Source organism: Aethalodelphis obliquidens, unplaced genomic scaffold, assembly GCF_003676395.1.
Source record: "Aethalodelphis obliquidens isolate GAN/ISIS:26980383/991018 unplaced genomic scaffold, ASM367639v1 scaffold17, whole genome shotgun sequence".
In the NCBI taxonomy this organism is placed as follows: domain Eukaryota; kingdom Metazoa; phylum Chordata; class Mammalia; order Artiodactyla; family Delphinidae; genus Aethalodelphis; species Aethalodelphis obliquidens.
This window is the reverse complement of record NW_020837961.1, coordinates 24,397,075-24,411,224: the sequence shown is the minus strand read 5'-3', so window position 1 is coordinate 24,411,224 and position 14,150 is coordinate 24,397,075. Positions and strand designations below refer to the sequence as shown.

The window sequence follows — 14,150 nt, the reverse complement described above, 5'->3', positions numbered from 1 at the left end:
CAAACATACATTCGTATTTACTTCTTTCCTGAGATCACACTATCTGGCAAGCCTGAACTCAAATGAAAATTGATCCAGTTGACTCACCCAGATCCAGGTGGAAGCCTGTATTTGTATATGGGAAGCAGTTTTAACCAAATTGTGTGAAATCAAATTCTTTGTTCTGATGCTGTCTCTGCCCAGTGGTCTGAATGTTTTCATCTGCTTGGTTTTTATGAGAAGTTCTTTCCACGTGGTATCCAGTTCTATAAAGCACTACCGTGCTGTAGGAACATTCACAAGAATTTACTGAGGTAAAGGACAAGATATTGACTCAGTCAGTTATTTGTCTTTCTCTTCAGAGTTGAGGCCAAAAGCCCTATTAGTGGCCCAGACAAGTGTCCTCGTGGAAGTGTCCCCTTCCCTCTTTTTGGTAGTCTGTCATCTCTCTCCTTATCTTACTGTAGAAGGAATGTTTGTAGAATCCATTACAGTTCAGGGAGAAGAAATAAGCGTGAGAAAATTAAAGGTAACTCAATGAATGATGACAAGAAAATAAAAACTTTTTAAGATGACAGGAGAAGGTATTAACGCCCACTTAGATCATTCATGGCTATGAATTAGGTACAGAAGACCTTGTGGTTCTCGTCATTTTCCCTAATATGATGAGACTTTGGGGGAAATTCTGGTTGTGTACTCTTGCATTAGGGAGTTTTATGTGGAGTAGTGTCTGAGTCCGTTCAGGCTGCTGTAACAAAATACCATAGACTGGGTAGCTTATAAACAACACAAATGTATTGCCCACAGTTCTAGAGGCTGGAAGCCCTAGATCAGAGTGCCAGCATGGTCGGGTGAGGGCCCTCTTCCAGGACACAAACTGCCTACACCTTGCTGTGTCCTCACGTGGCAAAGGGGCTAGGGAGCCCCATGAGGCCTCTTTTTTAAGGGCACTAATTCCACTCATGAGGATCCACCCTCATGACCTAATCACCTCGCAGAGACTTAACCTCTAAAAACCACAGCCTTGAGCACTAGGGTCTCAATATAGGAATTCAGGGGGATACACACATTCAGACCATAGCCAGCAGTACGCAGTTGTCATCCCTGAGTTTGTGTAACATTAAGTTCCTCATTAAGGATTCTGCACAACCCAGAAAATAGGGCAAAGCCTGTTTTCATAAAGGGCAGTGAAAGTGTATTTCCTTTCAAGAGATGGAAGCATCTATTTTTACATCAGAATCTGAGCTTCGGCCCCCTTGATTTACTGTCTGGTGGCGAGAGTCTGCATTTCTGGAATTTTAACGTGCAACTCAACCATTCACTCATTCAGCACCTATTTGTGGAGTGCCAACTGTATACCGAGCACAGTGCTAAACCAACCTGTCAACCTGCTGGAGGGTTAGGTCCACTAACCTTCAGTGAGGAAGGAGAGAAACCACGGGAGACTCGACTAAAATTGGAATCCATGTGCCACCACAGCTTTCAAGAATGGCCTTCTTAGAGACAGGAGCTGAGCGTGAAGACCAGAGGTTACTTGGACTTATCAATACTTGCAGTTTACGGGCCACATTCTTCAGAAGGAAGTCTTTGCTTAAGTCCTGAATGTTGACTAAACTGAAATGTGTTCACGTTGCCTTGTTTATTCCTCACGCTGCTTTGTTCTTTTGGCCCAGAAACAGAAAAGATAGTCCTCGAGGCAGGAAATGGGTTGCCCTCTTGGAAATTCAACGACCAGCTTTTTCCCTGTGACGTGTGTGGGAAAGTATTTGGCCGACAGCAGACATTGTCCCGACATCTGTCTCTGCACACAGGTGAGTCAGGGTCTCCCTGCCGGGCCTTCCCTCCCTGGACCACCAGCTTCTCCATGAGCAGGAAGCTGTGTCTCTAAGAGAATTAAATCAGGAAGTGGTAGAAATGTTTTTATCCGGACCTTTTCAAGCCATTTTACCTGGCATGTTCAAATAAGCCTCTGGAAACGGTTTTTTATTTGTATTGAAATTGAGTTCAAGGATGATTGATGAGAAAAGATACACATGTTTAGGTGTGTTCAGGTAAAATTTCTGAACTCTGAGGAGTTTATTGCTGTCACCTTGAGGGTGCAGGGCATGGGGCTGCACCCCATCTTATTGGCTTCATCTCATTGCGGTAGGTGGAAGGAGAGGGGAAAAGAGCACATTGATGGAGAAACAGTCTCTGTCTTTATTTACATATAATAATGGAGAAATGTGGTTGATTCTGAGTGCTGGGAAGCGGAAACCCGAATAAATAGTAACTTAATCAATGCAGCAATAATAAGCAAGGACAATAAGAAGTGAGGTAAAATCAATAGCAAACAAAAAGCAAGATGGAAAATAAAAAATGAACTATTTCAATTTTTACACTGTAGATCAGCCTTGTTAAAAATTCAAATGTGTCTTATTTACAGGAAACACAAAACAAAGTGGTAAAGAAAATAAAAGTTTTGTATCTCACACAAAGTTAAAAAAAGCAAGACAGTATTAGTATGGCAAGATTAATTTCTTTTTATATATATATTTTTTAATATTTTTAATCTTAACTATTAAACCACTAAAGACAAAATTTAGTCATATACTTAACCACAAAGAAAACTTTCACATGTTAAAAAAAGTAGAGGAGGCTTCCCTGGTGGCGCAGTGGTTGAGAGTCCGCCTGCCGATGCAGGGGACACAGGTTTGTGCCCCGGTCCGGGAAGATCCCACATGCCGCGGAGCGTCTGGGCCCGTGAGCCATGGCCACTGAGCCTGCGCGTCCGGAGCCTGTGCTCCGCAACGGAAGAGGCCACAACAGTGAGAGGCCCGCATACCGCAAAAAATAATAATAATAATAAATAAATAAAAAGTAGGGACTTCCCTGGTGGCGCAGTGGTTGAGAGTCCGCCTGTTGATGCAGGGGACATGGGTTCGTGCCCCGGTCCGGGAAGATCCCACATGCCGCGGAGCGGCTGGGCCCGTGAGCCATGGCCACTGAGCCTGCGCGTCCGGAGCCTGTGCTCCGCAACGGGAGAGGTCACAACAGTGAGAGGGCCGCGTACCGCAAAAAAAAAAATAAATAAATAAATAAAAAGTAGAGGTTCTATAAGCCACATTCTCTGAGCATACTTAAATGAAATTTAAAATAACCAAGGATCCATAAAATGTCCTAATTGTATCAAAGGAAAGGATCACAAATTCCAGACATCTAAGAGGAATGAAAGGGGAACATTCATCCTTAACCTGGAATGAATAGCTACAGCTCTGGTCCACGGGACGTTTATAGACTTAAACATTTTAATTGGAAGGGAAGAAAAACAAAAATAAAGGAACTTAGCACTCATATTAAAGAATTAGTAGAAGAACAAAATCTAGGAAGAAGACCATAAAATAGATAAATCACTTTAAGTCTGATTAAGAAAGGAAAAAGAGGGCTTCCCTGGTGATGCAGTGGTTGAGAGTCCGCCTGCCGATGCAGGGGACACAGGTTCGTGCCCCGGCCCAGGAAGATCCCACATGCCGTGGAGCGGCTGGGCCTATGAGCCATGGCCGCTGAGCCTGTGCATCCGGAGCCTGTGCTCCGCAGAGGGAGAGGCCACAACAGTGAGAGGCCCACGTACAGCAAAAAAAAAAAAAGGGAAATGAAAAGGAGGCTGAAATATTCAAAATTAGCAATGAAAAAGGAAGCCTAATTCTTTTTATACAATGTTTAAAGATTACTTTCCATTTACAGTTATTACCAAATATTGGCTCTATTCCCTGTGCTGTACAGTACATCCCTGAGCCCATCTTACACCCAGCGGCTTGCACCTCCCCCTCCCTCTCCCCCTCCCCGTATTGCCCCTCCCTGCTCACACTGGTAACCACTAGTTTGTTCTCTATATCTGTGAGCCTGCTTTTCTGATATATTCACTAGTTTGCTGTATTTTTTAGAGTCCACATATAAGTGATATCATACAGTATTTGTCTTTCTCTGTCTGACTTATTTCACTAAGCATAATGCCCTCCAAGACCACCCATGTGGCTGCAAATGGCAAGATTTCATTCTTTTTTATGGCTGAGTAGTATTCCATTGTATATATGTATCACATCTTCATTATCCATTCACCTGTTGATGGACATTTAGGTTGGGAAGGCTTATTCTTAATACAGATGCTGTTAAAGAATTATTGGAGAATAAGGGCAACTCTATGGCAAAAAAAACAAAAACTGAAAACTTTAGAAGACATAGATAATTTAAGCAAAATTTCCAAAATTGACCCAAGCTGGGTAGGGGGGAGGTGGTGGTACTTAAGTAAATCAGTTACCAAAGGGGAATTTGGAAAGATGATGGAGATACTATTAATAAAAGCATCAGGTCCAGAAACTTTCCCAGCTGGGTTCTTTTTTTTTTTTTTTTAATGTCAGTTCATTGGTTTGTTTTTTTATTTATTTATTTTTGGCTGTGTTGGATCTTCATTTCTGTGCGAGGGCTTTCTCCAGTTGCGGCAAGCGGGGGCCACTCTTCATCGCGGTGTGCGGGCCTCTCACTATCACGGCCTCTCTTGTTGCGGAGCACAGGCTCCAGACACGCAGGCTCAGTAGTTGTGGCTCACGGGCCTAGTTGCTCCGCGGCATGTGGGATCTTCCCAGACCAGGGCTCGAATCCATGTCCCCTGCATCGGCAGGCAGATTCTCAACCACCGCGCCACCAGGGAAGCCCCCAACTGGGTTCTTTTTAACTTGTTGAGACTAGGAAATTCTGATATTATTAAACTTTTCCAAATGATAGGAAAAGAAAGCTCAACAATTCACTTTATGAAGAAATCATAACCTTAACACCAAAACTTAACAACCTCACTTATTAATACAAATGCACAAATTCTAAAGAAAAGACTCTCTTCTATCTGTACCGTAGGGCTCCTCCCCAACCCCGCAAAGCCCAGGCCACCAGCACCTCGGATGCTGGGGACCACCTATAACAATAATGATGCCTTACATTTTGTTGCAGACAAATTTTTTTCCACACTCTTTCCCGTGAAGTAGATAAGACAGGTGTTTTCTTTAAGGTGAGCCCACTATTACAAATTCAGAACTAAGGATAGAAAAGGAAGTTGTTCTTTCCTTCCTCTGCTACCATCTGTTACCTTGATCTGTACCTAAAAGCAAAGCCTGCTCCTTTAATTTCCTTAATTAATCAAATGAATTCAGAATGCCACTCTGGAAACAGCCCTGAAACATCGTCAGTTTTATGAAAGGGTTTCTATTAAGAAATCAACTAAAGTTTTTTTATTTTATTTCTGTAGCATGAAAATTTCCAATTAAGTTATGTCATCTGGAGTCCCTTTAATGTCATTAGTGTTTATTTCTTGGCTAACTCAGGCCTGGAGCTTAGGAAAAATGAGGGGCTTCTCTTACACACCCGTCCTGGGAAGGCTGAGCACATCCCCTTCCTCAGCTCAGCACCCACCCTGGACTGACACATGTCAGGGCTTGGACACACACACACACACACACACACACACACACACACACACACATTATTCTTGTAGCCTGCATGGAGCTCACGTTATCAGGAAGAGAGGCCTATAGGTACCCAGGAAAAAGCAGGTGGTCCAGTTGCCCCAGAACTTTCTTTCATCTTTGAAAGTCTGAAAGCAGAAGCAACCTGCCATGTGAAGACGTTTTAGATATTTAAAATTCCAAAGTGTTCCCTTTGTCCCCATTGGAAATGAGATTTGAACCCTCCTTTCCTGATACCCTTAAGTGGTCTTTGGCAAGGTGTTGGGATTTCATTTCTGAGAGTGGTTTGGGTTTTTTCCTGTCCCTTCTCCCCCAGAGGAAAGAAAATACAAATGCCACTTGTGCCCGTATGCTGCTAAGTGCCGTGCAAACCTGAACCAGCACCTGACCGTCCATTCGGTGAAGCTGGTGAGTACGGACACCGAGGACATCGTCAGCGCCGTCACCTCTGAAGGCAGTGATGGGAAGAAGCACCCTTATTATTACAGGTGAGCCGCCAGTGGAACCTGCTGGTCCAGGCTGCCCAGAATTTCTTGAACACTCCCTGCCCATCTGCGAGGGCACACATGACAAAGTGCCTTTTCTCAGTCACAGGGCTGAACTTCCTTTTAATATTGGCTTTGCTTGGATTGAACCCTGTGTTGCACTGACTCCTTCCTGGCTTGGGTGGCCCTGGGAGAGTTAATTAAAAGGGTGGAGGTCTTAGAGGTGGCTTTGTGGAGCGGAGTCCAGAGAGTGGCAGGGCTCAGGGGTGATGAGCTGTGAGGTCTGGGCAGCTGGGAAACTCCCACCTTTGTCACTGAGCACCTCACTGCTTCCTGAGAATTATCCTAAGGAGAAATGAATCTGAGAACCCTGAGGGAATAGCCCTGGACGTATTGCATACTTTCCCCTGGCTGTGCTATCCTTTAGTACCTGGAATGGTATGTTTCTCTTCCATATTCAACCGTGAATCAATATTTGGTTTGTTTGCTATAAAATCCCGAGTTTTCAGGCTTGCTCTCGAATTCTGCCCGAGTGTATCAGCGCACCAGCTCCGCTGATATCTTGGCAAGGCTGCCCCGCGTCTCTTGGCCCGAAGGAGTCAGTTAGGTTAACGTACAGCATCTGGAATCTGTAATTTTTAATTAACTTTATGATTATTTAGCATAGTTATAGCGTGAATGGGATTGTTACATCGTGCTGGCATTTAGCCTGTCTGGCACAGTGACCACTTCGGAGGTGTCCCAGAAAGTGGAGGAATTTTCTAAGGCAAAGCCTTTTGGTGGGAGGAAAACACGTGTCAAGGTCCAGATTTCGGAGTGTACCGCGTGCACCTGGGTAGCCTCCATTTAGAAGCTCACTCTTCTCTTGTCCCGTACAGCTGTCACGTGTGCGGATTTGAGACGGAGCTCAACGTCCAGTTTGTCAGCCACATGTCACTCCATGTGGACAAGGAACAGTGGATGTTTTCCATCTGCTGTACGGCCTGCGACTTCGTCACCATGGAGGAGACGGAGATCAAGGCGCACATCGGCACCAAGCACACAGGTGACCCTCCCTGTCTGCCCTTCTCACCCGTCTCTCCTCCATCCCCTGCCGCCCCACCTGGCATGGGCGTCCTCATCGCCATGCGACGCTGACACTTCCTTCCCGAAGGAGGGACTTTCTCAGGGTAGCAGAGCCACATCCCTCTGTATCCACAAGGCCACTGCCTGGCCCGGCTTATGCCTCGCCCATCTGACAGGTTCACCGGCTCAGGTGCGGTGGAGAGGCGAGGGCTGTTTGCTTGTTCCTCATCCTGATATCATCATTGTAGGTAACAGTCATGGAGCTTTTATGACGCCCCAGGCTTGCACCTTTGTGCCCCAGATCTCATTGAAGTCTTAGAACAACCCTCTGGGGTCAGTACCATCATGGGCATACCATATAGGTGAGAGACGGAGGCTTAACAGAGGTCAGGTATTCTCTCCAAGGTCTACAACCAGGAAGTGACTCCAGATACTCAGACCAGAACACTTTCATGCTAGAGCCACTCTCTGTGACCCTGCTGTTCTGACAGCCCCAGGCAACCCTGGGCAGAGGGCTGCCCCTTTCTGTTTTGCGGGGCCAGAGCCCTGTGCACCTAGTTCTGCAGGCTCTGCCCCTCTTCCCTGAAACTGCAGCCCTGACCCCCTCCAGAATGATGCATGGCGGCTCTGTTCAGGGGCAAAGAAAGCCAGCTTCTCCTGAAACAACTCAGTGGCTCTCTAGCCTGCAGCCAAGACTTTGCCAGCACTTTTCCTTTCCTATAAAGCTCCAGCCATACTGGTGAACTTCATCCATTTCATGATGTCAACATTTGGACTTCACCACGCAATCGTCCTCTCCCAAGTAATGGTTACAAATGACACCAGCGTGGCGTCATTAAGTGACAGTGAAGAGGAGCTCCCCCTGTGTTTTGCTTACAAGTCATGAGCTCACGTTGCTGACTGCCAGCCCTGGGCGGTGGATCAGCCCCTTGCATCCTCGGCCCTCGAAGGATTCGGGAAGGGGAAATTCCCTGGCAGTTGTGCTGACAATGTGCACGGCCGAGAAGCATCTCTCTGTGCTTTACTGGCCGCTTTGGCTCCGTGGTACCAGCAGCAATAAACGCTTGCTTTTGTCAGTAAGTGGAGCAGCTATGACTCGGAGGTCTGCAGAGAACCATTATGCTGAGTGAGGAGGTGCCGTTTTTACAGTCACTTGTCTCACCATAACCATGTTAGCACTGTGGGCAGCGGGTGAGCTGGGAAACCCACGTGGAGACAAATGAAATTCAGCATTTCTGGAGTAGCCAGTGGAGGGAAAGGCCAGCCTCTCTTCTATTTCCACTGGCTTTCAGATTTTTTTTTTTCTCTTGTCTGTTACACTTCCTTTCTTCTAACTCTCTCCACCCCAAAGTATGCCTAAACCCAGTTGAGAACTTTTCTCCTCCCTCCCCTATCCACAGCTCTCTCCACCCCACCTCAAGGAAACTATAGAAACCATATGGCTGGAAAGATGTTGGACTTAGAACCACTTAATTGTCATCACTGGAAACTTCACATTCACAAGCAACCGACGCAAAGTCACTGACCTCCTAATTGCCACAGGGAACACGGTGAAGATCTTGTTCCCTCTGATATGGTGGGACCCCTGCTCTAGCTGGGAAGGACATTCTTGCTTGTTAGCACAGAGAGCCCAGAGTGAAATTCATTGAAGAAGTTTCTTTTGTAACACAGTAGAAGCCTTTAGTGCTGCTGCTATTAAGGAATAAGGTTCTATCCTATTTTATAATCCAGGGGTGCTAGCAAGGTTTTTGTAAGGGCCAGATAGTAACTGTCTTAGGCTTTTCAGGCCATACAGATTTTGTCACTGCAATTCAACTCTGCCATTGGATGGAAAGTAGCGGTAGGTGGTATGCAAATGAGTGGGCGTGGCAGTCGTGTGTGATATGCAAATGAGTGGGCGTGGCAGTGTTCCACTAAAACTTGCTTTACAAAAACTCAAGGCTACATTTGGCCCAAGGGTTATCGTTTGCTGACCCCCAGTTATAAGCTTATGGCCCCACAGTTTGGGTTTCTCGTATTTAGCTGCTGCTTTGAGGTTAGAATTTAACCCAAAATATGTCAGCCTACATCTGTAATCAGTAAGCTGTGTAATTGCAAAGTTATGATATAAAGCAGTATGTATGCGATATAATATAGATAACAATATATATTCCTGAGAATAAGGAGCTTATGTAAGGCACTGCTGTGTCTCCAGCACCTGGAGCAGTGGCTGCACAGTGTAGGTGGGGAGTAAGCCTTCATCCAGTGAATGAATATAAGTGTGCAAGCACATCTACACACACATGTGCACGCCAAGTAAGAAAACTACTGAAACGTGGCCCTTGCCTGACCTTAGCGTCCACTAACTTACGTATATACGGGCATGCCTCACTTTATTACACTTTGCCTTATTTAGCTTTGCAGGTTTGGGGTTTTTTTTTAACAAATTGAAGGTTTGTGGTAACTCTGCGTCGAGCAAGTCTAGTGGTGCCATTTTTCCAACAGCATTTGCTCACTTCATGTCTCTGTGTCCCATTTTGGCAATTCTTGCGATATTTCCACCTTTTCTATTATCATTATATTTGTTATGGTGATCTCTGATCAGTGATCTTTGATGTTACTCTCGCAAAGAGATCAAGACTTGCTGAAGGCTCAAATGATGGTTAGTATTTTTTTAGCAATGAAGTCTTTTTAAATTAAGGTTATGTACATTGTTTTTTTAGACATAGTTCTGTTGCACACTTAATATACTACAGGATACTGTAAACATAACTTTTATACGCACTGGGACACCAAAAAAATTATGTGACTTGTATTATTGCAATATTTGCTCTGTGGGTGTGGTCTGGGACCGGACCATCAATGTCTCCGAGGTTTGCCTGTACTCTATGTGGAAGACGTTACTTGGGATGGAGGAGAGCACACGTTGAATTCTAGATCCTGGCTCTAGACCCCGTGTTACTGTAAATAGCTCTGGGAATGTAAGAACTCATTTAACTTCTCTGGGCCTCCATCTGTTCCCTGAGGTTTTTTAATGAGTAGGAGATGCCAGACAGGCCTGAGATTCTCTAATTCTGTGAGCCTTGTTCCCTCATTTGACTTACCTGTCGTAGGAATGGGCATCTTTTATTTCAGGAGATCTGAAGTGCTTTCTTGTTACCTAGTAAAGTTGTGATCTACGGGATGAGCTTTAATGAACAGCAGATTTTTACTCAGTCTCTCTTAGAATCCACATCCTTCTTCATACTTCCTTACTGGCTACTCTTACCCGAGGCACCCTGTGAATGAAGTGCTGAGCGGGTACCTGAGGAACTGTCCTCTGTTTAGTGTTTCTTCAGTGACTCTCCCTTACCCTCTTCCTCCACGGCTCCTTGTCCCTGCAGAGAACATCGGCAAGATAAAATATTCCCTCTGGTGCTTCCTAAATGCAAATTTTGCTGCAGTCTTTAAATGTTGCAATAATGGCATTGAGGAATTTGAATAGCTATTTGGAAAATACAACCATCTGTATGTCCCGCCACATTGACACCAAAATAAATGCCACATGACTTACCCAATCCCTGTTTACAAATCACCCCTAGAAAGGCTTGAAGAAAATAGAATATTTTTCAAACTTCCAGAGTGAGAAGGATTTGTACAAGCTTAAGTGACAGAAGAAATCACGAAGGAGAAGAATCAAGAGATCTGACACAGGAAAATTTCTCCTGTTTGCAAAAGCAAAGCAAAAGAGAAGGAAAAGGAAAAGAAAAACCCACAGTCTGAAAAAAAATGTGTTTGTAAAAATGACAAAATGTTAATCTATTTACAACATGGAAAATTCATATAAACTGGTAAGAAACACTTTAGGTCTCCAATTAAAGGATTCACAAAGGACATGAACAGTCAAGTCACAATAAAACAAAGAAAAGCTAATGACTTAACATCAGGAAAAATGTTCAACCTCGCTAGCCGTCAAACTAAAACTCAAAAGTGGCTTATCTTTCACCTGTTAAGTCAGGAGCACGTCTTATAATGTTACCCACTGTTACCAGAAGCTGCTGATCCGCCTGTGGCCATGGCCTTGCAAAGTGGTAGAACTTTTGAAAACTAATTAGTATATACCAAGAGCCTTGAAACTGTAATGCGCTGTGACCCAGTAATCCTGCTTCTGGGAATTTATCTGTAGGGGAAAAAAAAAAAAAACCAGCCAGTGGAATATTAATTTTAACTTCAAATGCAATTTTAAGGAAATAAGTAGAGTAGGATAAGTTTACCCCATGGATATAATAATATCATTTAAAAGTATTAATTCATAATTATTTTCATAAATTTTTTGAGCACCAACTGTCTGCCAGGTATATAAAACAGCATGGGAAAATACAAAGTGTTAGTTATCATTATTATTATATTTTATAAATATTATATGTTATATTTTATAATATAATAATATATTCTTCAATAATGCTTACCATGAGCCAGGCATCGTCCTTAGTGCTTTGCATGTAAAAACCCATTTGAGCCTCACCACAAACATATGAGGCAGGTGCTGCTATTGTCCCCATTTTTTAGATGAGGTAATTGAGGCACAAAGTACATACCTTGTCCCAGGTCATACAGCTACTGAGTTGAACAGATGGCATTCAAACTCAGGTATTCTGGATCTTAAGTCCTTATTCTTTATTTTTTAATTTATTTTTTTATCAGAGTATAGTTGATTTACAATGTTGTGTTAGTTTTAGGTGTACAGCAAAGTGAATCAGTTATACATATACATATATCCACTCTTTTTTAGATTCTTTTCCCATATAGGTCATTACAGAGTATTGAGTAGGGTTCCCTGTGCTATACAGCAGGTTTTTATTAGTTATCTATTTTATATATAGTAGTGTGTATATGTCAATCCCAAACTCCCAATTTATCCCTCCCCCGACTTATCCCCTGGTAACCATAGGTTTGTTTTCTACATCTGTGACTCTACTGCTGTTTTGTAGATAAGTTCATCTGTACCCTTTTTCTTAGATTCCACATATAAGTGATATCATGTGATATTTGTCTTAAATACTTATTCTTAACCACTATGCAGTTAACAACAACAGTTTTAAAGTAAAAATGCTTACTTTTTCAAAAATAAAAAAAGAACACCAAAAATGTAATGCTGTTTGTATTGAGGCAGCAAGAGGGTGGGTACTTTTTTCTGGTCTCAATCTCTCAATTGGTGTCATTTTAAATTACAAAATATTTAGGGTTTTAACGTTCTCTTCAATTGGCTGTCCCAGTGTTTGAGGTTGCGTTACCTGTGCACAGGTGTCCTTCACCAAAAATCTTTGCGATGCTGAAAATCAGTGATGGCTTGGATTGCAGTAAGCCTTGGATTGGGTTGACAAGGGCACCCTGGCTCACTCCCTACAGATACAGCGAGGGGAGATGTGAACTGAGGGGAGAGGAAGCTGTGTAGATGAGGGATTATAAAGAGCGTGGGCTGGGCTGTTTCCCCATGCTGTAGCCCAGAGCATTTGCCGCGGCACCTCTATATTTATACATTTATTAATTTAGGGAGCTCTCCCCAGTGCCGTAAGCCTGAGGGTACTTGAAGCTATTCTTAAAGATGGTAATTAAAATTATCTGTTTTAATTCTAAGAACTCATTTAACATAATCACTCATAATATTCTGTTAATAAGACTAGTCTTAGAGGATGGATTTGGTGAAGCAATGTCAGGGACTCAGGGCCCCCACTGAAAATATTCTACTTGTCTACAAACTGTGACTGAACTGGTTCAATATTTAGATAAGAGACTGGCAATCATGGTGCTGGCTTTCCTTTTACCAAGGGAGGAATGTATCCTAAAGGCGTGTTCCATCCCTTCTCGTGGGTCAGTAAGTGAGATCACCTACTGTCTGTCCAGGAACCAAGTTCACTTCTGCTAAGGAACAAGATCTTAAAGATTGTCAACTTGGGACTTCCCTGGCAGTCCAGTGGTTGGGACTCCGAGCTTCAGTGCAGGGGGCGCGGGTTCAATCCCTGGTTGGGGAGCTAGGATCCTGCATGCCATGCCGTGGGGCGTGCCCAAAAAGGAAAATAAAAAGGAAAATTAAAATTGTCAACTGAAGTAAGGGTTGGATGCTCTGGGCATAAGTGCAGCTCTGACAGCAACTGGACTTGAAAACATTGTAAGCCGGTAAATATTTTCCCTTCCTCTTTTTACAAACTTTTTTTAATTAGACAAGTAATTTATGGTCACTCCAGAAAATGTTGAAAACCCAAATAAAAGAAAACAGGCATAAGGCTGATCATTTCATATGCTAGATGTAGCCACCATTACAGCTATGTTTACTTCTGGATTTTTTATGCCTATATATAAAATATGATTTATATTTTTAATCTCCTAATAAAGGAACTTTGTTTCTAGAGTTTACAATCACTAGATTACTTAATTGGTTGATTTGAAGGGAATGGAAGCACAGTCTCCCTACATTTTCAACCCTAGCCTAAAACTATGGGCTTAATTGGATTAAATTGGCTTGGGGAGAATCGATGTCTTAACAATACTGAGTCTCTTGAACATTTACAATGGATAGCTCTCCAGTTATTTGGGGTTTATAATGTCCATTTTTATTTATTACAGTTTACCTTCAAGTGATATTATACCTCTTCATATGTAGTATAAGAACCTCACAACAACTTCTTCTCTCCCAGCCTTTATGTTATTGTTGTCATACATTTACCTATTATAAACCTTATAATACTTTGTTATTATTTGTTAAACAAAATTACTTTTATTATATTTTAAAGAGATTTTAAATAGAAAGAAAAATTCATCTATCTACCCATGCAGTTATCATTTCCAGTGTTCTTCATTCTTTGTGTGTAGATCCATTTTTTTATATTTGTGTCACTTTCTTTCTGCCTGAAGAATTCTTTTTTAACATTTCTTGTAATTTGGGTCTGCTGGTGATGAATTCTTTTGACTTTCTTTTGCCTTCATTTTTGAAATATATCTTCACTGCGTATAAAGTTTCAGGTTGACAGTTGTTTCTTTCAGTACTTTATAAAGACGTTACTCCACTACTTCTCACTTGCGTTGCTCCCCGTGAGAAATCTTCTGTCATGCTTATTTTTGTTCCTCTGCACGTAAAGTAGCTTTCCTCCTCTGGCTGCTTTTAGGATATTTT

The 14,150-nt window shown here is 42.9% G+C and overlaps 1 protein-coding gene across 2 annotated transcripts in view; it reads left to right on the top strand.

Moving 5' to 3' along the window:
- Nucleotides 1-14,150, top strand: part of ZNF827 (zinc finger protein 827) — a 180,212-nt gene that overhangs the window by 156,002 nt on the left and 10,060 nt on the right. For both annotated transcript variants that reach the window (XM_027117108.1, XM_027117110.1), the window contains exons 9-11: nt 1,653-1,790; nt 5,788-5,959; nt 6,835-7,001. In XM_027117108.1, coding sequence (XP_026972909.1) covers nt 1,653-1,790; nt 5,788-5,959; nt 6,835-7,001 — 477 coding nt within the window. The remainder of the gene's footprint in view (nt 1-1,652; nt 1,791-5,787; nt 5,960-6,834; nt 7,002-14,150) is intronic.